This window comes from Glarea lozoyensis (genome assembly GCF_000409485.1).
Source record: "Glarea lozoyensis ATCC 20868 chromosome Unknown GLAREA5, whole genome shotgun sequence".
Lineage (NCBI taxonomy): Eukaryota > Fungi > Ascomycota > Leotiomycetes > Helotiales > Helotiaceae > Glarea > Glarea lozoyensis.
This window is the reverse complement of record NW_007361000.1, coordinates 363,995-385,037: the sequence shown is the minus strand read 5'-3', so window position 1 is coordinate 385,037 and position 21,043 is coordinate 363,995. Positions and strand designations below refer to the sequence as shown.

Sequence of the window (21,043 nt, the reverse complement as noted above, 5' to 3'; positions counted from 1 at the left end):
GTGAAACTGCAAAACTCCAGATGCAGTACTCAAGTCAGTAACTCGCTCAGCAATAACTATCACCAACCAACACCAGGACACCAGGCTAAAGGAATGAAAAATATAAATTGCGGCGAGAAAAGACAACATCAAAAGAAGAATCCTCAAAGCAGATACGACGAACATGCAATTGTTTTCCGTATGAAGTCTGATTTAACCTCAGCGATAAGCGTGTTGGTGGCATACCCATCGTGCGAATCGCGCATGTCAGATTGGAATTAACCAAGATTTGCCTGTTGGTATTTCGAATCTGGAAGATGCAATTACCAATGAGTCACTCGTGCATACTTCGTAGGGGTGTAAACAATTCCTTATGGTCTTCCTAGACGTTACCCTATGCTTGGGGTTTTCACCCCCAACTTCAAGGAGACATATCATCAAAATGATGAAATCGTTGCTTCATCAGCAGTGAAATATCTAAAACGTACATTTTCTTCGCGCTAAGTTTGAAGAAGTACACAAGATTCTCTACAGGACGCTGACGATACCGTTTGTTGTCGTTGTGCGAAGAGTGGGATGTTGCCTTGCCAAGAATAAAGCACATGAGATGTCCAAGCCTGGAATATCGTTCCCGTGTTCCTGGCTCAGATCATTTTTACTGGCCAGAATATGCAAATTTATCCTTGCGATTCGCTTTGCCGCACAGAAGGCGCCATCGCCACGCCCAAGTAAGCCATTGGGCCGAGGCGCTCGCCTATCCGAGATGGAATATATCTTTTTCGGAGATGGTGGGATATGATTCCGGTGAAAAAAAGAATCTTTATTAAAGATAAATGCTATTGTTTGAGGAATGTGAAGTGTTTGACAGGTGGAAGAGGCTAGTAAAGGTTACTCAAGACTAAGGATACCGAGAACCCAGGAGATCCAAAGTTAAGTTGAGCCCTAGGCTATATCCTCTCCCCTGAAAAAAGGGGTCTGGTCCTTAGGGCTGTCGGCTTGCTTGCCGTAAATGGCTGTTTTGAGTGGGCTTTTCCGTACTTTCGTACCTGCATAAGCGTAGCTTTTCGCTTATTTGAGCACGAACATGTTTTTACCCCTGAACCTCTTCCACTTCTGGATTATTGATCTGGATTTGTGATACGCTAAGCGCTTCCAATCGACTGGAAGGCAGCTGCAGCACACCAGATGCATTGCCCAAGACAATGACGGCTGAACCATGAGGAAAGACGCCAAAACATGCTTCTGTGTTCAAGTTTGGTGCTACACCGCAGAACCTAAAGATCTGCTAGTGAGTACATCGCTTTCCAACTCCAACATGGACAAGACTCTTGACATTTTCACATCCATCAGTGAAATATATGTTCACAACCTTCCAGTCGGCGTGATTTTGCATTTGCTGACACGACCATCAGACCCATGTAGCACATCTCGCTCTAACCACTTTGAGCCCCGTCCTTGAATAACTCAAGCCACAACTATCAAAGTGTTGGTGAACATGGCACGATGTCGCTTCTGTATGGTGCGTATACAGACGACCTCCCACATCCGTCGCTTGACATGGGTTCAATGTAATTTGGTTTCCCGTACCTGAATGAAAGCCCGCAACAAAAGAGCTGGTGTCACCCACATTATGAGTGGCCAAGGCCAAACTTTCTCTCATCACTCTTTCTGAGATTCAGTTTGCCTCTCATCTTTTTGACGTCTATACGTCTAGTCACTCTTTTGAATACCACGTTCGTTATCTAATACTAATATCATGTCTTTACAATTAATGAAGGTTGGCGCATTCGCGCTTGCCTGTGCTTCCGCTGCATCCGCCGCAAAGATCTATACTATTGACGAGACTTATGAGGGAGAAGGCTTTTTCAACAAGTTTAACTTCTTCACTGTATGTGTTTGGATATTGGTAACGTTCTTACACTAACATTGTTAGGGCCTTGATCCTACCCGAGGATATGTTCAGTATCAATCCCAAGCGGACGCAGCCTCGACGAAGTTCGGAAGTAAACTGGTTAATACCATAAACGGCCAGAATTTTATGGGTGTCGATCACACGAACACATACGACCCATTCGGAGCTGGACGACCAAGTGTTCGAATTGAGACGAAGAAGACTTACAACCATGGTCTGTTCATTTTGGATTTGGCCCATATGCCATCAAGTACTTGCGGTAACTGGCCAGCATTCTGGACGTGAGTATAGCCCTTAACTTATAAGGTAGGTTCGACAATACTGATAACACATATAGCTACTCGGACGTCAACTATCCTGCACAGGGTGAGATTGATATCCTGGAGAACATCCACGAGAACACTCAGAGCTTGAACGTCCTCCACACCAGCGCCGGATTCTCAGTCGCAGGTAACAAAAAGGGTCTTCAACAGAGCGGCGATCAGACTACGTACAACTGTGACGATAACGCCCAAAGCTCTGACTACGGATCTCAATTCACAGGTCAAGGTTGCGCATCAACAAACATTAACCCTGGCTCATACGGAAGCGCACTTAATGCTGTCGGTGGTGGAGTTTACGCAATGGAATGGACAAGCGATGTCATCAGAGTCTGGAGTTTCCCAAAAGTAGTCATTCCACTTGATATCATAGCCGGCAAGCCTGACCCATCGAAATGGGGACTGCCCACTTTCACCACAGCTCAAGGAAAGGGTGATATTGATAGTCACTTCAAGGACCACAAGGTGGTTCTCGATACCACCTTCTGTGGAAACTGGGCCGGTCAGGACTTTTTCTGGAAGCAAACTTCTTGCTACGATCCAATTCTGTACCCAACTTGTTCCGAATACGTCGGGAAGAACCCTTCAAAATACGCCGATACCTACTGGTTGATTAACAGTCTGAAAGTGTTCCAATTGAATGAGGCTCCTGTTACCACGTCTTCATCTTCCACGAGTTCGTCTACCAGCAGCAAGCCAACGACTAGCTCTACCGTCTCTACCACCAGTTCTTCAAGTGCGAGCTCATCTGCCAGCTTAACGAGCAGCTCAAGCTCATTGTCCAGCTCAGCAACAACTGCTGCCTCAACCTCCTCTACTAGCACGTCAAGCTCCGCTTCTTCCACCGCATCTTCAAGCACAAGCTCATCTGTCAGCGCAACCAGCGCCACAAGCTCAGTCTCTAGCTCTACGTCCGCTGATCCTACCAGCTCGACCAGCACTAGCAGCTCAGTCTCTAGCTCTACTTCGGCTGATCCTACGAGTTCTACCAGCGTTAGCAGCTCCGTGTCTAGCTCGACTGACTCCTCGAGCACCACAGGATCTACTAGCTCAACCAGCTCATCTGCCAGCTCGACCACAAGCGACTCCTCGACTAGCGAGACAAGCACATCCACTTCAGTCTCAAGCTCTGCCACAAGCGATTCCACAACCTCCACTAGCGAGACCAGCTCTTCCACGTATGTACCGAATCCCAAAGAAGTATTATGCGATTTACTAACATCATTTCAGTAGTTCCACAGTCGCAACTCCAGACCCAACTCTGACTTCCACAACAACCAACAGCGGATTGACCTTTTCCACGTAAGTCAAAACAAAAGCACCGACGATTAAACTAGCTAACATAAGCACCAGCACATCTTCCTCATCAAGATACTACGGAAACAGCTCTACCATCGCGACCACCACCCCATCCTCAACCATCGAGACCCTAACACTAGAGCCAACAACCACCCCAATGACAACCTCAACAGTCTTCACAACCTTCCTCAGCACCATCACCAAGTGCCCAGAGACCGTGACGAACTGCCCTCTCGGCTCCGTAACCACAGTCATCGTCCCGCTCTACACAACCATCTGCCCTGTCTCCGCTATCTCAACACCAACTACAACCCCTGCAGGCGGAAACGGCGGCGCTCTTACCACGTCAACAGTCTACACCACATCCACAGGCACCGTAACCAAATGCCCAGCAACAGTAACAAACTGCCCATACGGCTCCCTCACCACCGTCACAATTCCGCTGTACACCACAATCTGTCCCGTCGCCGGAAAGCCAACTCCAGTTGCGTCGATCCCAGGGACTGTCTCTGTGAAGACCGCACCAACTACCACCCTCAACCCAGGCACCTCCATTCCTCCCCCAGTTGCGTCCCTCCCATGCAACGGCCCAGCCTGCCCCCCCGTAACAATCATCCAAACCAAAACAACAATCTACACATACCCCGGCCCCGCACCCTCCGCTGCCTCTTCTCCAGTCATCAAGCTCAGCACGGCAGTCGTGTACCCGACTAAAGCAGGCAATGGAACTGGTGTTGCGGCGCCTACGACCGGTGGGATTGTCGCGTCTACGGGCGTGGTGGGGAAGCCTTCGGGCACTGCACCTGGTGCGCCGGGCTCGAGTGCACCGGGTTCGCCGTTTGTGCCTGTGAGTGGAGCGGGAGGGTTGAAAGTTAGTGGGATGGTTTTGTTGGGGTTGATGGCTGCGGTGATGTTGTAGGGATTTTTTTTTAGCGAAGTGAAAGGGGTTTTGTGAGGAGGGATTTTGTTTGTAAACAGGGGAGGAAGGGATGTAGTTTAATGAATAAGATGTTGTTTATAGAAATGTTGTTTGATGTGATGCAGTACTTTCTCCCATTATCCAAACACTATCTAAGAAATATCCAACCAACGGATACTGTCAAATCCACCAAATCATGTCCGTATCCTGCTCGCAGAAGGCTAAATAAGGAGCAGAGCCTTTTAACTATTCTATCACCATTAATTTCGATTCATACCTGAGTAATAAGTACTTCAGACTATGAATCACTTTAACGTTATCAATCTCACCAACCCAAAATAATACACAAACTACATGTTATCTTGTTACCTCAACTGGCGTCCTCAGTGGCCCAACCCTCGATTCCCCTTTTCACCAGCGCATAAATCTTCCAAGCTTTACTTTCAGCCGCAAACGATCAACCCCCCACCATAGCAGCTCAGCCGCAAAAAGGAAAACACACTGTCTAAAAAACTAGCGGTAAGAGGGAAAAAGTAATATGACGAAGTAAAAAGAAGCATGAAGAAGGGAAAAAGAAGGTCCAAAGAAGAAAACATACCTGGGGTCAGTGGCACAGTAGCATTGGTGCGATGTGCAACAGAATGTCTGAAAGGGGGGAGGAAAAACTGAGGTGGATATGGCTCCTCGGGGAGCCCTATGACCGAAAACCCTCGCTCATTAACCAGCTCGCGATAAAGTGGCTTAATCAAAAATGAACAAGTAATTAATCACCTTGCAACAATTATATGTTCAACCCGTGATTGGTCAAGTCATCTAGGATTTGGTCGTTGGAATGTTTTTAAAGACGCTTTTTGTTATACGAACAATTTTGGCTTATAGTATTATATGCGTTATATAGAGTTGAGTATGCAATTATAAAAAAACGATTTAGTTTTTAGGATTGAGTTGTAACAGTAGTCTTAAGTAATTTAATTTAACAGTATGAATATTTATATCGAGTACTAGTTAGTCATTTGGAACTACTAGCTAGTAGATCACTAATACTTTCGTGGAGATGTATTCAATTCATAAAGAATATTCATGGAGTGGCCGAGTGTGTTATTTTGATTGGACTCGCAATTACTCACAAATCATCCACCTTTCAGGGACCCTGGTCGCGAACGAATGGGACTTGGTCTGTTATTCGAAGCATAGAACTGACATCTTCTATTGAATCAAATCTTCTTGCTTGAATACGTCCGTCCAAAGACATGCAATCCAACAAGATCTCAAGGTATCCTAAATTCTCACACTTCTTCGCACAAAAAGTGCACGCCGACTCTCTGACATCTCATCTCACATCACACCCCTGAAGATCTCCTGTCCCTCCTTCAGCTTCTTGATCTTACTTACCAAGAACTCCCTCTTGCGTCGACTAGCCAGCGGCTCCGAAGCCAGTGCTTCAGCTTGCGCGGCATCAAGACTATTCACATAGATCGGCGAGAAAATCATTTCGAGGCCGCGAAGAAGATGGCGTTCAATTACTTGCGTGGTTACGTTGGCGACGAATGTTTTCTTGGAGACCTAAGGCGATTAAGATTTAGTTGTCGTTCCATATGAGGGAACATAAATGGGATTGGGAAGTGACAAACCTTGTAGATAGCATCGACGCAATCTAGGACTTCTTCACAGCTGAATGTGTCCATATTTGGATCGATGATTTTGGAATAATTCGCCACTGCTTGTTGAATGTTGACGTTATTCGACGATTGAGGAGCCGAGGGCAATCCCTGGATTTTCTTAGACCATGTTATTGGTTGCGAAGCATCCGTGATTGCCTTCTCAAGGGCCGCTTGTTCCCTAACCTGGCGGCGTTTGGCGATCGTGTCTGTATAGTAATGATTGTAGTTGATGGGATAGTTCTTGTGATCGTCCCACAATTTATCGAGTTCATCAACAGCCGCGTTGTATCTTTGCCGTAAAACATCGTGGATTCGCGAGTTCCAGATTCGCTGCTCGATATCTTCTGGACACTTTTCTTTGAGGAGGTTTCGGAGAAAGCTGGTGGTTATTTCGGATGTTTGGTTGATGTGTTTTAGAGCGAGAGAGTACCAATTTTCAGAAGTATCCCAGAAGAGTTGCCCAATCAGAAGAGGATTGAAGTTTCCAATTAGTTCTTTGCCTCTGTTTCGGATAAGGGCTTTTCGCACCCATTCAATGCCTTCTTTTTTGGTTAGTTTGTGAATAACTTCGGTAGCTTCAAGAGCTTCGACAGGTGTCGAAGGCGTTGAAGCATGCTGCGAAGAGGTGGAAAAGACAGCCTCTTCTTCCTCTTCTTTCTCTCCATCAGATTCTTGCTTCTTTTCATCTTTGTCCTCATTTTCATAGTCTTCATCATCTTCTTCGTCATCAGAATTTTCCTCATCCACAAATTCCTCGGGGTCTTTGAGAGATATGTCATACTTCTTCCCATACTTATCGATTGCCTCCGAAAACTTTGTGTTCAGCGACTGGACAACAGCACGAGCTCTGCAGATTGTAGAGGATGAAGAGAGATTGAAATCTGGATCAGGGTTTTGCCGGAAGTAACTGTGCTCATAATGACCATCCACAGCTGCTTTAGACAATTCATAGAACTGCAGAGACAGTTTGGCTAGGTACTCCTTACATTCTGCCCCCGTAGAGCGAGATATCCCGAGCTGGTTGAGTTGGTTCAGAGTCAAAGACAGTTTTTCTTCTAGCTCTTCTCGAAGACTGGGAAGCTCTTTCTTGACATGGTCAAAAAGCAAAACACTTAGCCGTCTTCTCAAATTGTCGATTCCAACAGTATCACTTGGGAGATGCTTCCAGTTTGATGTACTGAAGAATGTGTCCTCGTTAATACTCCTCTCAGTCAACGATACATTTCTTTCTTCGTGATTTCTGTTTCTGATCACATGCCATCCAAGCTTGAATAGTACATGTTGATTTTTTGCAAGGTCAATGTAGGTGTTCTCAGCGCCAGAGTCGTGTGAAAGTCTGTCTGGTTTGGTGATGACACCGAGTGTGCGATCGCCTTCCTTGTCATGAATCCTAACTCTTTTCAATATCTCTTGAAGTACGTGATCGTAAGATGCCGCGATAACTGGAAGGCAAATTGTGCGAGTTTGGGCGATGTAGTGTTCAGTGATGGCGGATATGATATCGATATCTTGCTGAGTTGAATTCTTACTCTCCGCTCTTACGAGGCCTGGAATATCTACTAAGGTGAGTTGCGGACGTCCAGGGCCGGCGATTTCGATGCTCAGTACGTCCCGTGCAATTGCGTTCGTGGTAGAAGCGATGTCTCCTTTCTTCCGGATTCCCATGACTGTGTTTGCTTTTTCCATGATCCGAGGCAATTCATTAAAGTCGGTAATGGTCTCCTGGAACGCTTGAATATCAGAAATGCTCTGTGCAGAACGGCGCTCATCAGGTATGATTTTGATGCTAATAGACTCCGTCGGCTCGAGCCTGAGACTGATTTCTGTGGCATATCTTGTACAAAGGTCATCAGCTCTTGGAAACGGAATTCCAGTCAACGCTTCAAGAAGAGAACTCTTCCCCGAGGACTGATCCCCACAAACCACAATCTGAGGTAGAGAAACAGTACCCTCAAGACCACATTTTCGAATTTTCGCGACAGTGTCCAAAACAAGCCGCTGCTCTTGAGTTTGAAGTCCCTCAAGAGATGGCGTTGTATTTGGAATCTTTTCGACTGGCGAGTCTGTCCAAGTGCTTGCTGTGTCGGTGTCGTTGGTCATTTTGCCTGTTCCTAAGCAGTTTTAGGGTTAGGATGGTGTGACTGAGACTCGATACCACTCATCAGAAGTGTGTTGGTGGTGTTCAAAATTTCATGTGGGGACTGGGGCTTTGTGTTTAATGTGCTTATCAGCGTTCGTGCGTTTGATTCCTTATCATTGATGGTGAATGTTTCCTTCCAACACTGCGGTCTTCTGCCAAGGGAGCTTCCGGTCCGGCTGCGGCGCGACATTGACCTTGTGTAACGTTATATACCAACAATTAAGATGAAGAAAAACAACAACTTCACCAAAATTTGATATAAAGGAAGATTTATACCCCAAATGAGCAGTAGTCTTTTTACTAAGATTTTTAAATATAGGGCTCTCGAGGTACCTGAAAAGAATTATTAAATGCCTTGAATTATAATTACCAAGCCTGTAAAGTAGTAAAGGCAAATATAAAAGTGCAGAATTAATCTTGTGGAGCTGCAGCAGATATTAAGCGCCCATGAATATTCAATAGAGCTTGATTTGAGTGCTCTTATTTTCGTGGTGATTGACCGAAGGACAATCATCGGTCTGTTTTAACGGAGTGGCTCGCTTGAAATATACAAATCTATTAACAGAGAGTTGATTGACTTGCTGAGACTCTGATTTGTGCTTTGCCCCATTCACAAAAAACAGTCAAGGATGAATGTCATTGTTCCCAGAATGCTCCTATAATAATCAAAGTTTAAGAGGTCAAATTCTTGCTTGAAACTTGTTTCTCAACTTTGTAAAGGTATCAAATAGGAGAAGTACAGAAAATTTTGAACTTACAAACTATATAGTAACGCGACAAACGGAGTATGCGTTATCATAGTACCCTCGCTGCACTCGCAGCAGCAGTCTCCTTCCACGAAACAACCGCACAGGACCCCCTAAACTTAGCCATCTACGGCCTCGACTTCCGCACCCCCGAAAACGCTCCAATATACCGTTTTGAATCAACACTGATCATCCCACCACCGTCCCCATCACCCCCAGGTGGACATCTGGCAGCCATCTGGCCCGGCCTACAGAGCAAGGATCTTCTTCAAAACGTCCTCACAAACCAAAGAATCGGCGGTGCCAGACCCGGAGAATGGAATTACCTACCCTTCTTCTGCTGCCATCCCGGCGGTAACTTTTCACAAGAGTTCGAGGTCCATCCGGGCGATGCTATGTCGACGCAGTATATCTGGGACAGACTGAACGATAAGTACGTCGATAGTTGGAGTCTCGTCGTCAATGCCGAGGGTGTCAAAGCTGGCAAGAAAGGCTTCACCGGCGGAACGGTATATAACCAAAGACTAGCCACCTCAGACAAAGACAGCGAGCGTCCGGAGCCCTATCACCAAGCAAGCCTCTCCATAGAACTTCAAGGCAAAGGCGTCTGGAACTGGGGACCGGTGACCTGGCGCAACATCATCATCACAGCTCAGACAACCGACCAAGCCTGGTGTATGGAACCCAAATCGAAAGATTTCAAGTACAGCATGACGATCCCGGTTGCGACTACTGATCGTGGAATGACGACTTGCTATGTTGCTAAGATCGTTATGCAGGAGCCTACTGATGATAGACTTGGGTTTAAGCCTGGAGGACCGAATGCGGCTCGTGATAACGAGGATGGCGAAGAGGAGACGCCTGAGATTGCGTTTGAGTGGCGGGAACGAAAGGAGAGGGAGCGTAAGAGAAAAGCGAAGTCAGAGGCTTCAGATGCAACCCATGAGAGTACTGGCGGATATGGCGCGTACCCTCATGTGCTACCTGGATAAGTTGATTTGCGTGGACCTACTGATAATGAAATTTTATTCACACTGTTTGAACCTATTTAACGTCCTCGTACATTCGACCTCAAATTGGACCGGGCCTCTGCATTCTGGACGAAGGCACAACATGAAAACAGGATAAATCGAGGAAGCGAGACTTTCTATTCACCATCTGATTTGCAACATATGATAAATAAATTATTCTCAACAGTAGAAGAACTGACGCGTCCCCATCCCACCAAATTAAGCGACCAATATCCACCCCAAATCTCACGTGCTTGCCTCGGCAGCAACAAAATCCGTTTCCGAGTTTCATTCAAGATATTCTCAACCTCTCCAAATCCCTTCCATCATTCTCCTTTTCAATTTCACTCATCTAAACCATGTAAATACCTCTCCCACCCCCCCCTAATAAACCCATCACTAAAGAGTACTAGGGTCCCACGACCAACCGCCGCTCAAGTCCAAGAGCTCGAAGCCTACCCAGACACAGTATGGAACCTCACGCCCTCGCAAAGCGGGCGATTGCCGGTGGCGAAGGGGCGAGGAGGCCCGTTTATGATTGATTGGGAGGTTCATGGGACGGGGGATGTTAAGTTAGTTGTATGTGTGGCCATTACTAGGGGTATGAGATTTGAGAAACACGTGACTGATATGATTTGGGAAGTAGTGGATTATGGGGTTGGGTACTATCAAGGTATGTGAGTTTCAATAGAAGGGGGGGAGGTGCGAGTGGGTGTGGCTTGATGCTTGGGGGGGCCTGGTTGTGAAAAGAAGTGTGCTGATTAAGAATAGACGGCATGGCAAAGACAAACGCTAGAATTCGGCCATGATGAAGGGGACAAATACTCGAGTTTAATCTACGACAATCGGGGTAACCAACCCATTCCCTAAATTCCCTTCATCCCATCCACATAAAAATCTAACAAGAATCAGGAATGGGCAAATCAGACAAACCCCTCCTCCGCTACAGCACCACAGAAATGGCCCACGACCTCCTCGAGCTCCTCAACCACCTCAACTGGACCTCTCCCCACCAACTCAACATCACCGGCGTATCCATGGGCGGCATGATCGCCCAAGAACTCGCCCTACTAATCCCCACCCGCATCAACAGTTTAAACCTCATCTCCACCGCCGCCTGCATCGAAAACACAACCTCCTTCCTCGAAAACCTGTGGAACAGGATCAACATGTTCATTCCGAAATCCGTGGACCGCTCTCTCACCGACGCCGCGTTGATGTTATTTTCCCCCGGCTGGCTGGACGCCGAGGATGAGACGGTCGTGCCGACGGCGGCGACGCCGGGCGTGGTTCTCCCACCTCACGGCTTCTATAGGAGCTTCGCGACGAATTTCGAGCGTTTCGCTGCGCAGGAACTGACAAAACGCAGCGACCCTAATCTCTTCGGCAAAAAGGGGTTTATACTGCAAGCGATAGCCGCGGGATGGCATTACAAGTCCCCGGCGCAACTGAAAGAGTTAGGGGATTTAGTGGGGAGGGAGAGGATAGCGGTTGTGCACGGGACGAGTGATAGGATGATCAGTGTGCCGCATGGTAGAAAGCTGATTGGGTGGTTGGAGCCTGGACGGGCGGAGATTGTGGAGGGGATGGGTCATGTGGCGATGCTTGAGGAGTGGAGGTGGCATAATAATCTTGTGAGGGAGGGGGTTGAGGGGGGGGAGAGGGTTACGAGGGGGGAGGGGGCGTGAAAGATGGTGGATGGTGAAAGGGTAGATATAGTCAAGAGGTAGGTAGAGGTTCATAAGGCGGTATATATTGATTTGTGAGACAGCATATAGATCTAGAAATTCGAAGAATTCAAATCCATGACTTCATTTAGGACGCAGATAATAGGTATTCCGCAAGCGCCAACTTTTACTCAACCCCTCGACATCCACCATGTTAAAGCATAACAACACCCACCCCACTACACCCCTCATCAATATTGTTACTTTGATCCACACCCCCCGCAATCGGATTAGCATTGTAATTATACAGGTAAAAATGCAACTGTCCATCGCCGCCCCCAAACTTCTGTTCCTCCAAGAACAGACAGTTATCTTGCAGTGTCAACGCGTTGAAGACGTCGAATTTGAATTTCTTAGCCAGAATAAGCGCGTCGTTGATGAGTTGATTGAGGCGAATTTTGAGGTCGCCCTTGGTGGATTTAGGCGCGAAGACGGTTTCGGTGGCGTAGTAGAAGAGGTAGGCTGCGCGGACGTTGCTGTGTCGTGGGTTGTTGATGACGGATGATTCGAGGCAGTAGAAGGAGAAATAGTCTGTGATTTTCTTGGTGGAGGGATCTTCTACGACGTATGACCAGATGACTTGTTCTTCGTACTCCCCCTTTTTGTGGACGAGCCAGTGGATCACTTCTTCTCTTGAGAATTGTGGTGCCATATCGAATCTTGCCAGATATCGAGTTAGCAAGTCTAAGACTGCGTCGATGTCCTTTTCCTCCATAGGTCGGAGGCCTTTTGTGGATGTGTGATCGGGTAACTTGTATTTCTGGATCTGGTATGATGGCTTGCTGTTTTTAGGTAGAGGACTGAAGCCGACATCATGGAGTTTCTGCCAATCGATCGATCTGTGATAGTATCGGCAAGTACTGACTGGTGTTGGTAAAACGACACCCGCAGTGTAGATGGCTTGGAAAACACCCTCAAGGTTACACCGACGAGTGATTTCTTTGATGAGCGTGGGCGTTAGTCTTTTCGCCCGCAATTTCTTGTGTACTACCAGAAAGTTGACTTCAGATGCATTGAGAACGTTTTCACGAACTCGCAATTGAACAGGTATCGCTGATATGAATGCCACCAAACGGCGTGACACCGAAGCGCGAAGCCCAACATGCCATTCTTTTCGCCAGCCTGGAGATAGGAGAGCCCTGGAACTATTAGCATATTTTGACAATAGTTCCTGCTCTACTTACCATTTTAAGAATGATTTCGAGTAGTTGAATCTGAACATAGCCTCATCATCTTCCACATAATGCCCATAAAGCAAATCAAAGACCTCCTTTAATTCCTCATCATTCAACATATCCATAGTGACCCATTCAAAATTTTCCGCCATAGGATATGGTTCCTTCCGCACAAGATTCAAGTCCGTCTCCCGGATCGGCCCTTCCTTCTCAATCTTCCCCTTTTCACCAAGCTTAGGAACAGGCTGCGTCTGCCAAAACTTGTATCCCGCCATATCCTTCACATTCTTCCCACTCGAAGCCAACCCGGCCAGGATATCTTCCAGATTCAGTTTCTTAAAATCCGCCGCGACTTTATTTGGATCAGAGCTCCCGACCCCTAGATCTTGTGCCAGCCCTGGATTCATCTTTAGGATTTCCTGGATTTGCTCCTTATTGAGACCTCCCATCGCCTTGGCCATATCATTTTGCGCCGATGTAGATCCTGAAGCTTCATCTTTGGAACTACGAGTCAAGGCATCCTTTATGCGCTTCTTCTTCGATTTCTTCTTTTTCGCCGCGGCAGTAGACGCTGGGGTATTTGTGGTCGTCGTTTCGTGTTCTTCGTCCTCGTTGTCGGATTCAATCTGGGTTTTTACAGAGCCGGACGCTTTCGCATCCTTGACAACCTCCTCCACAGCATCCTGCGTCGCAGCAGGATCTGCAATCTTGGACTCGTTATTCATTCTGGTGGTGGATTGATGTTGCTGGTTTTGTGCCAACGTGGAAGCTCGAAGTGGGATGGAGGGGTCCATATTCTGTGATTGGTGGCTTCGGAGGTGTTTACCCCACCTCGAGTATCACGAGAGCTGGTCACGTGCTTTTCCAACCACTTAGAGCCTCAACTACCAGAGTTTTTGTTTATCCGTAGCTCTGTGGAACATATGTTGTCGTGTATAATTATTAAGAATTCTATTCTATCTCTCCGTCTGACATCAAATGCCCAGTGATAAAGTACAGGGTGCTAAGTACAATCGAATACATTACGTACAACCTATGCTTCTATTTCGGATCACTCATACAGGCAGAGCTCCCCCCTCGTCCATACCAAAAGCTTTGAGGGCTGCAAGAGATACAGTAGCATATGTCAAAACTCGACTATGGTCTTCATGATAACGAATTAGCTCGGTGTATGTATTTTAAAGATTTGGAAACTTACGCCCATAAGCGACAATCTCTTCTCGTATGATTTTGTCATTTCCACTCTTCCATGTGCTGATAAAAGCCCCATCTCCCATATGTACTGTATTTCGGGATTTCATCTTCTGGATAAGCGAGACATCCATTCCCTTTTCTGTCGTGGCGTTTGCAGCAGCGAGGAATAGGCCTTCTGCGTTTGTCCAAGGAATTTCAGCATCGTCTTTTGCATGGACGATAAAGAGGCGAACTCTCTTACTGAGTCGGACAAAATTTGCGATTCGAGTAGCTGAAGGCCATTTATCGACAACGTAATTTGACCACAGCCGGAACAGTGCTGGTGACGATTTTAGGGGAGCCAGAATAGGAAGCCAACCGGCAATAGAGTAACTGGGAAGGAGCTCGGTCAAAGTTGTGAAACCTGCGACTAACACAACGCCCGCGAAGTCGACGCCCTCTTGAGCATAATGCTCAACCACAGCTGCAGTGACTGCAGTACCAAGACTTTGTCCAAGTATGACGATTCTGCTTGAGGGTACTTTGGCAACATTAATCGCCCAGTCAACAGCTGCAATGCCATCGATTATGATACCTTCCTCTGTAGGCGACCCGGTGGATAGACCGAAGCCACGATAATCAATGGCAAGGATGTGAATATTAGAGGTACTTCCGTCAGCCAGAGCTCGATAGCTGTCAGTTCGCCAGCCCTGCGCGACTGTACCCGCGTTCTAGACCGATGTCAGCAAGGTCTCATTGTGCTGCTTGAAGCTCGTCCTTTGAACGTACTCCATGAACTGTAAGATGTGAGCAGTTATTTAGAGAATCTTTTAAATTGAAATTGATCACGTACAGTTGATGATCAGCCTTGCATCAGGGTCATCTCGAAGTAGTCTGAAGGCCTTGGTTTTTGTTATGTCTTCCGCACAACCGGAAGGCTGAGCAATTATCTCAGACTCGTGCTTGGCATATAAGGCAAGGGGCATGATATGCCATGCATATATGACCTCCTGATCGGGCGTAGTAAAGTTAAAGGGTGTAATTTGGTTCTCTGCAGCATGTTAGAGAAGAACATTGATCAAGGTTTCTATCAAACGTACTCACAAACCCGAATTGCTCCGGTTTGTTGATATCCTGCCACCACGTAGTTTGAACATTATGAGCATAAAGTATCCTAAACTCTTTAGTGACTTCTTTAATCTTGACGAGATACTTACTGTCTCTGGAGCCATGGATTGGTAAAAGCAATCAGAGCTAGCACATAAAATGATGTGCCCCAAAAGAGTGACCAGTATGCCTTCTTGAATATTGGTGCTACCGATGCCATGGTAAGAACTGGCCAGTCGAAGCTCGAGTGGATGGCCCAATGTTACATTAAGGTCTAACAATTCATGCTAGAGTAAAGATTAGATCTAGTTATAAACTTGGAACACTAAGACATCGCAGCAATTGTTTTCACGTGCCAGGGGCTATATATGTTGAGGTGCGAGGTCCGGGTCATCATGAACTTGTGAGGTAAGCGGGACGACGTACCAGCTTCAAATGAGATATTTTGACCAGGTGAACATTTATTCTATAACCACGAACATATAACGCCTCTTTGACGTATTGGTGAATAGGATTTGATGATTGCGGCGTCTGCAACCCACTGCGGCCAACGAGGTTGAAGAGGCATAAAAGTCAGGCTCGCCTCAATTTTGGTGTTCCTCGCCAACACCCAAATCCTCCCCAACCCACATCTTTTAGTCTACACGCTTTTTATATCGTGACGCGTCGTCGCAACAACACCACAATACATAGCTGCTGGACGGCAAGCGACAGCTATGGAAAAGAAGAGGAAGCTTCCGGCGCGCAGCACAAGAGCTGAACCAGCCGGAAAAAGAAGAGCCTCGAAATCGCCAGACCGGAGACAGTCGTCGACCCCAGCTGCGACAGCACCTCCTCCTCCTCCACCACCTATCGCGGCAACATTACCAACAAAACTCGAGCCAAACAAACCACTGCCTACCGTCGACGAGCCGCAAAGCGACAATCTATCCTCAACAGAATTTCAATCCATCTCGGAAAGGTGAGTTGTGAACCTTCATCGCGAAGATCCTGGCTAACCACAAGGTCATTCAGCGGAGTTCTTGCAGAATCGATCCACAGATCGCGGCAGAAATGGATCAGCGAAGGCATATTCGAGAAATACTGGACGAAACCCGTGAAGAAGAAGGGCAGCACGGATCCGCCTCCAAACAATCCCGACATCAAGACGATGCAGAAGCTGGGTACCTGTGTAATAACGGTCGAACCGCACTCTTTCGATGCGATTATGTGGCAGGTGAAGGAGGATAACCCGACGCCAGTACAAACACCAACCTCGCACCAAGCCATGTATCGACCTATACTACAGTACGGCCCTCCAAATGGCATGCTACCTCCTCCTATGCCCACCCCTCCACCCCCTCAGCACAAACAATTCACTCCACAACCGACACCACAGGCATCACCGCGGATGCAGGATACTGTGATGAAGAATACAAGCCCTGCTCCGGCTCCTAAGCCTGTCCAGACGAGTGCTCCTTTTGCTGGAACCAGTGCGAGTCCACAAACTCCCAATCCAGCACTGCCAAACCCAGCCAACCCTCCGAATCAACCACAAACCACTCCCGCCACGTCAGTCGATTCGGCACCGACGGACAAAAGCAAAGATCCGGTAATACAAATGCTGGCCGAACGGGCTTCAACAGATGCCGATTTGAAAGCACTTATGAGGATTGTAGCCAATGGCCAAGCTACAAAAGATCAATTACAGCGATTTCAAAGTCACATTGATGATCTTACGCTGCTCCAGAAGTCTAGAGAAGCTTCGACACAACCGTCGCCAAAGCCTCCGAATTCACAGCAAGCAGCTCCCGCACAGGTCGCCCATCAAGTAAATCAAGCTCCTCCGCCAAACCCGAGACCTGTTTCAACTCCAGTGCCAGCGGTTCGAGCTGCACCAACCCCACCTCCTACGAACAATCCATTTTCTCAACAAAATACGCAATTCCAAAGTCAACCTCAGGCGCTGCGATCTAAAGGCCCAGTACCTTCGGCGAAATCAGATATTACAAAGGTACTACTTGAATTTACTGGCCAGGGATCATCTGGAGATCGTTTTGCTTTCCCAAGATTTAGTATACTAGAATATCAGCAAAACCAGGTTATTGCATCATTTTTGATTGTTCGACGAGGAAGCACGAGTGAGTATCCTAGATACGACCCGCAACTAGATTACTACCAGCCTGTGACGATACGCCTGTACGCCCATCAAGGCCGACAACTGGAGGCATTACAGAAAGTAGTTGCGCCACAGGATGAAGTCCGGGAATACATGAATACCATCATGGACAAGGCCACCAGAGCAGAATACGTACTTCTAGCAATGCGTCTGCCGAAAGAATCAGATGCACCACCACAGGTTGAGAAGCTAGCCCCAGCCGAACCCCATCATACACCAGAACTCTTATGGGCAACAACAAACAACACTCCACCAATCGCGAACAAAGTGGTCAAACCACCCAAAAAGCCCGTCTTTGAACAAGACAACTATCAATCTTTCATCAACAGTGTGAGTTCTAGTACGACTTGAGTCTTGGGAATCGTAGAGGGTAAAGAGGGGCTTCACTGCGGTGGACTCGGGGTAATAATTAGGGCGTTTAAGTTGGTAGTTTGTTGTATGAGTGGGTTTTGATTCGGCGTCTGGGAGCAAGCCATCGTGCTAGCGTGGGTGAAAAGGGGATTTGTTTGTATGATAGATAGATATGTTTCGGGTATGAGGAAATTTCTGGGAAGGCCCTGGGGGGGTGGTATGTAAGTCTGAAGTACGGAATACAGAATATTATAGGTGGATTTTTGATCAGTGCATGAGTATTAGTGACCTTAGTTGTTGGTTGCTGAGTAGGTTGATCTGGGAAAATGGCACCAAAGTCCAACATGTAGCACACGAGGGGTTTATTAAAGTCTTACTGCATAGAATACCATACGCCTATCTCATATACCACGACCTCTCAACGCAGACAGGAAGTCGCCGATTCCGTCGCACAGGCTACACCATAACGTCCTAGTTTCTACTACAAAATATAGATTATAAGAGGTATTTCCTCACATGCTTTCTTTCTAACGCTCCAAGTTTCTTCTTAGGGGCTAATTATAGATAAATATAATTTATGTGTTGTTTTATATTGACATTGTCACGTTATACGGATTTATAGGCTTTTGCGACGAGATCGGCGACTTCCCGTCCACACTGAGAGCACGACTTATACTATCACTGGCGAATCGAAATCTAGACCAAGTACCTCTACCTAGGTATATCTTTAATCCGCTTATTCCTGGACTGCTGGATCTGCCCAGGCAAATGGTTTTCCTCGGCCTAAACCGATGTTTGGGAAACTTAAAGCAGATACACATGAAGAGGAGAATGAAGACGCAGAGATATATGATACTAACCTCACGGGGAGACGAGCTTAGGTTGACCTAGAAGGGATACAGAAAGAGAAGGATACAGAAAAATATGGATATGTAGGATTTACTAAAGGTGTTGGATTTGTGTTTCTTAGTACAAAGCTAGGTCTAGTAACGGAACCAAGCGTCTTTTTTATACAATCAACTTCATACACTATAGTATTTAAGATAATCAGGTACCAAGACTTGGATAGTTGTTTTTTGGGGTTAGGGATGTGAGGTCTTGTATAAGGGGAGGAATGCGTTTGTTGAAAAACATGCGGTGGATGTATTAACGGCGATTCGAATAGTATACCCCCTCTTTTGTGCAGGCTGGCATAATTTACTTTATAACGTGCTATAGCTTCATCAAGTACCGTGCGAATACCACAGTTTCATGACTTCACAGTCCCCTCGCCGTCAAGACCGCTTCCTACCTCCTCATCCTCATCCTCTGCCTCTCCCCTACCCCCCTCACCCTCACCGGTCCCCCTCCTCTTCCTCTTCCTTTTATCCGGGCCACGCACATATCGTCTCGAAGGTCTCAAGAACCTATCAACGTGTACCGCGCCCTCCATTTCCAAATCACTAGGCACATCGTACTTCTCAATCTCCTCATCCCCCATCCCATGCCTCCTTTTCATATGCCTATTCACCTGCCTCTTCGTCTCGAAACTGGCCGTACAATCCTCAAGTGGGCAGGTATACATCCCACCATAAACACTCGGAGGTTGAGATTCTTCTTCAGGGATTTGGGATGTGTGATCTGGGATTTCCTCAGCTTGATAGATAGTGTCAAATGATGATGGATCGTCGCCAAATGGAACTTCGGGAATAGATTTCAACACCATGCCCTCTCCAAATATATTAGCACATCGTTGCGTAGCTCGTGCGATGACGGCCGGTGAAAACCCCACTAGCGCAGCTGTTCCTAGGACTTCACTCCAATCCCTTAATTCTAATTTGGATGCCCGTCGATGGGCCAGGTCCTCCACGTCTTTCTTGCTCCGCGGCGCAGCCTCTTTCTTGACTGGCTTCTCATCTTCCAGTTCTGGTTCTTTGACGGGCAAAGGCGGCGCAAAAGGCGGTAATGGCTTCTTCTGCAATCTTGCAATGCGTACGTGGTATTCTTGGGCTGATTCGCCTTCGAGACGGGGGTATTGTTTTGGTGGACGGCCTCGGTTGGTTGATTTGCTACGGCGGAGATCGTCTACTGCGTTGTCTTCGACGTTGAGTCCCTGAGCGGGATTTCTTGAGCGGTGGGTTAGGTTTTGAAATTTCCGTGGACGACCGACGGGTTTCTTTTCGGGCGGTTGTTGGTCACTGGCTTCTTGGAGATCGTCAAGGCCGTCTGCTTCTGTGGGTGACGAGTAACGACGACAGCTGACGCGGGCGTGGTGGAGAGCTGTGAGGATTTCGTCGAGTTTGGAGAGGGTGTGGCGGATGTTTGGTCTGAGGATTTCGGCGGATTGGTCGTCGTCTAGGGATACAACAGGTACGAACTCTTCTTCGGCCTCTGATTTGAACTCCTCTTCCATATCAGGATTCTCCTCATCTTCACCCTCCTCTTCCTCACACCCACGATCTTCAGATTCAGAATCCGACTCATCCCCATCATCCACCATCGCTTCCCCACACATCTCAACATCACCCTCACTCCCCCTCCCCTCAAACCTCGCCCTAGCATCCCTCAACGCAAACCCCGTAAGTACATCCTCCAGCTCCCGACTCGGCACCTCCCTCTCCCTCCTCTTAAAAGTAAACACCTCATCAACATCCTCCTCCCCAACCCTCTCCCCAGTCCTAGGCACCTCATCAGGCGACATCGGCCACGCCGTCCACACCTTCGGCGGCACAAAAGGATCCTCAGCATCTGGGGCAAGTGGATCATCAACCTAACAACACTCAGCAACATTCATCTTAACCCTCAAGATCTAATCTTCAGCCCCTTATTTCACTCACCAAAATCCCCTCCCTCCCCCTCCTCTCCAAGCTCCTCGCCCGTTTCTTCAACGCATGAGCATTATACAAATGGACACTCAAATCACGATTTCTCAGCTGGTCAAGCGAAGCCGCAAAAGCGCGTTCTGACTCGGTGATGCTGAGCCATGTAGTAGGCGGGCCGTTCCAGCGATTTGGACGTGGGGAGTCTGAGGATTCCGAGTTGGTGTATTCTGCATCTTGACTTGCATCGGACATAACAGCGACATCGTGGGTGGGAAGTGGAAAGTGTGACTTTGATGGTCCTGGTGGGGTTGGAGGATATATTTTGGAATTCTGCCGGTTCACCGCCTACAAGACGTGGGCTAGGTGTCTACATTTTAAAGTATTTATTTTCACTTCGACATATGAATGGGCGCCCTAAGACGACATGAAATCTATGGATCTTTACTTTGAAATTGGAATCAATGTGATGGAGATGGGCTCTCTTCGGAATAGAGTTATCGATCGGTAGGGTCACTTTTATTATCGAAGGTTGACGTATTGCTTTAGGAGAGTAAACCCGCAAGAT

The 21,043-nt window shown here is 47.3% G+C and overlaps 7 protein-coding genes across 7 annotated transcripts; 3 read left to right on the top strand and 4 right to left on the bottom strand.

Moving 5' to 3' along the window:
* Positions 1-1,735: 1,735 nt before the first annotated feature.
* On the top strand, positions 1,736-4,429 carry GLAREA_04324 (Concanavalin A-like lectins/glucanase; the record flags this gene model as incomplete). Its single annotated transcript, XM_008086701.1, has 5 exons — positions 1,736-1,867; positions 1,913-2,172; positions 2,229-3,389; positions 3,442-3,513; positions 3,565-4,429. 5 exons carry the CDS (start codon positions 1,736-1,738, stop codon positions 4,427-4,429), a joined length of 2,490 nt encoding a protein of 829 aa, XP_008084892.1.
* Positions 4,430-5,764: 1,335 nt separating this feature from the next.
* Positions 5,765-8,190, bottom strand: GLAREA_04323 (P-loop containing nucleoside triphosphate hydrolase; the record flags this gene model as incomplete). The annotated part of the gene is made up of 2 exons (XM_008086700.1): positions 5,765-5,992; positions 6,061-8,190. The coding sequence occupies 2 exons, from the start codon at positions 8,188-8,190 to the stop codon at positions 5,765-5,767; spliced, it is 2,358 nt and encodes a 785-aa protein (XP_008084891.1).
* Positions 8,191-9,017: 827 nt separating this feature from the next.
* Positions 9,018-11,674, top strand: GLAREA_04322 (alpha/beta-Hydrolase; the record flags this gene model as incomplete). Its single annotated transcript, XM_008086699.1, has 5 exons — positions 9,018-9,943; positions 10,400-10,565; positions 10,633-10,659; positions 10,758-10,836; positions 10,899-11,674. 5 exons carry the CDS (start codon positions 9,018-9,020, stop codon positions 11,672-11,674), a joined length of 1,974 nt encoding a protein of 657 aa, XP_008084890.1.
* Positions 11,675-11,867: 193 nt separating this feature from the next.
* Positions 11,868-13,682, bottom strand: GLAREA_04321 (Acyl-CoA N-acyltransferases (Nat); the record flags this gene model as incomplete). The annotated part of the gene is made up of 2 exons (XM_008086698.1): positions 11,868-12,852; positions 12,898-13,682. The coding sequence occupies 2 exons, from the start codon at positions 13,680-13,682 to the stop codon at positions 11,868-11,870; spliced, it is 1,770 nt and encodes a 589-aa protein (XP_008084889.1).
* Positions 13,683-13,943: 261 nt separating this feature from the next.
* Positions 13,944-15,388, bottom strand: GLAREA_04320 (alpha/beta-Hydrolase; the record flags this gene model as incomplete). Its single annotated transcript, XM_008086697.1, has 6 exons — positions 13,944-14,032; positions 14,087-14,792; positions 14,851-14,858; positions 14,915-15,112; positions 15,162-15,235; positions 15,279-15,388. 6 exons carry the CDS (start codon positions 15,386-15,388, stop codon positions 13,944-13,946), a joined length of 1,185 nt encoding a protein of 394 aa, XP_008084888.1.
* Positions 15,389-15,884: 496 nt separating this feature from the next.
* On the top strand, positions 15,885-17,677 carry GLAREA_04319 (uncharacterized protein; the record flags this gene model as incomplete). The annotated part of the gene is made up of 2 exons (XM_008086696.1): positions 15,885-16,129; positions 16,183-17,677. The coding sequence occupies 2 exons, from the start codon at positions 15,885-15,887 to the stop codon at positions 17,675-17,677; spliced, it is 1,740 nt and encodes a 579-aa protein (XP_008084887.1).
* A 1,249-nt stretch (positions 17,678-18,926) lies between these two features.
* Positions 18,927-20,730, bottom strand: GLAREA_04318 (uncharacterized protein; the record flags this gene model as incomplete). The annotated part of the gene is made up of 2 exons (XM_008086695.1): positions 18,927-20,426; positions 20,494-20,730. The coding sequence occupies 2 exons, from the start codon at positions 20,728-20,730 to the stop codon at positions 18,927-18,929; spliced, it is 1,737 nt and encodes a 578-aa protein (XP_008084886.1).
* Positions 20,731-21,043: the final 313 nt, after the last annotated feature.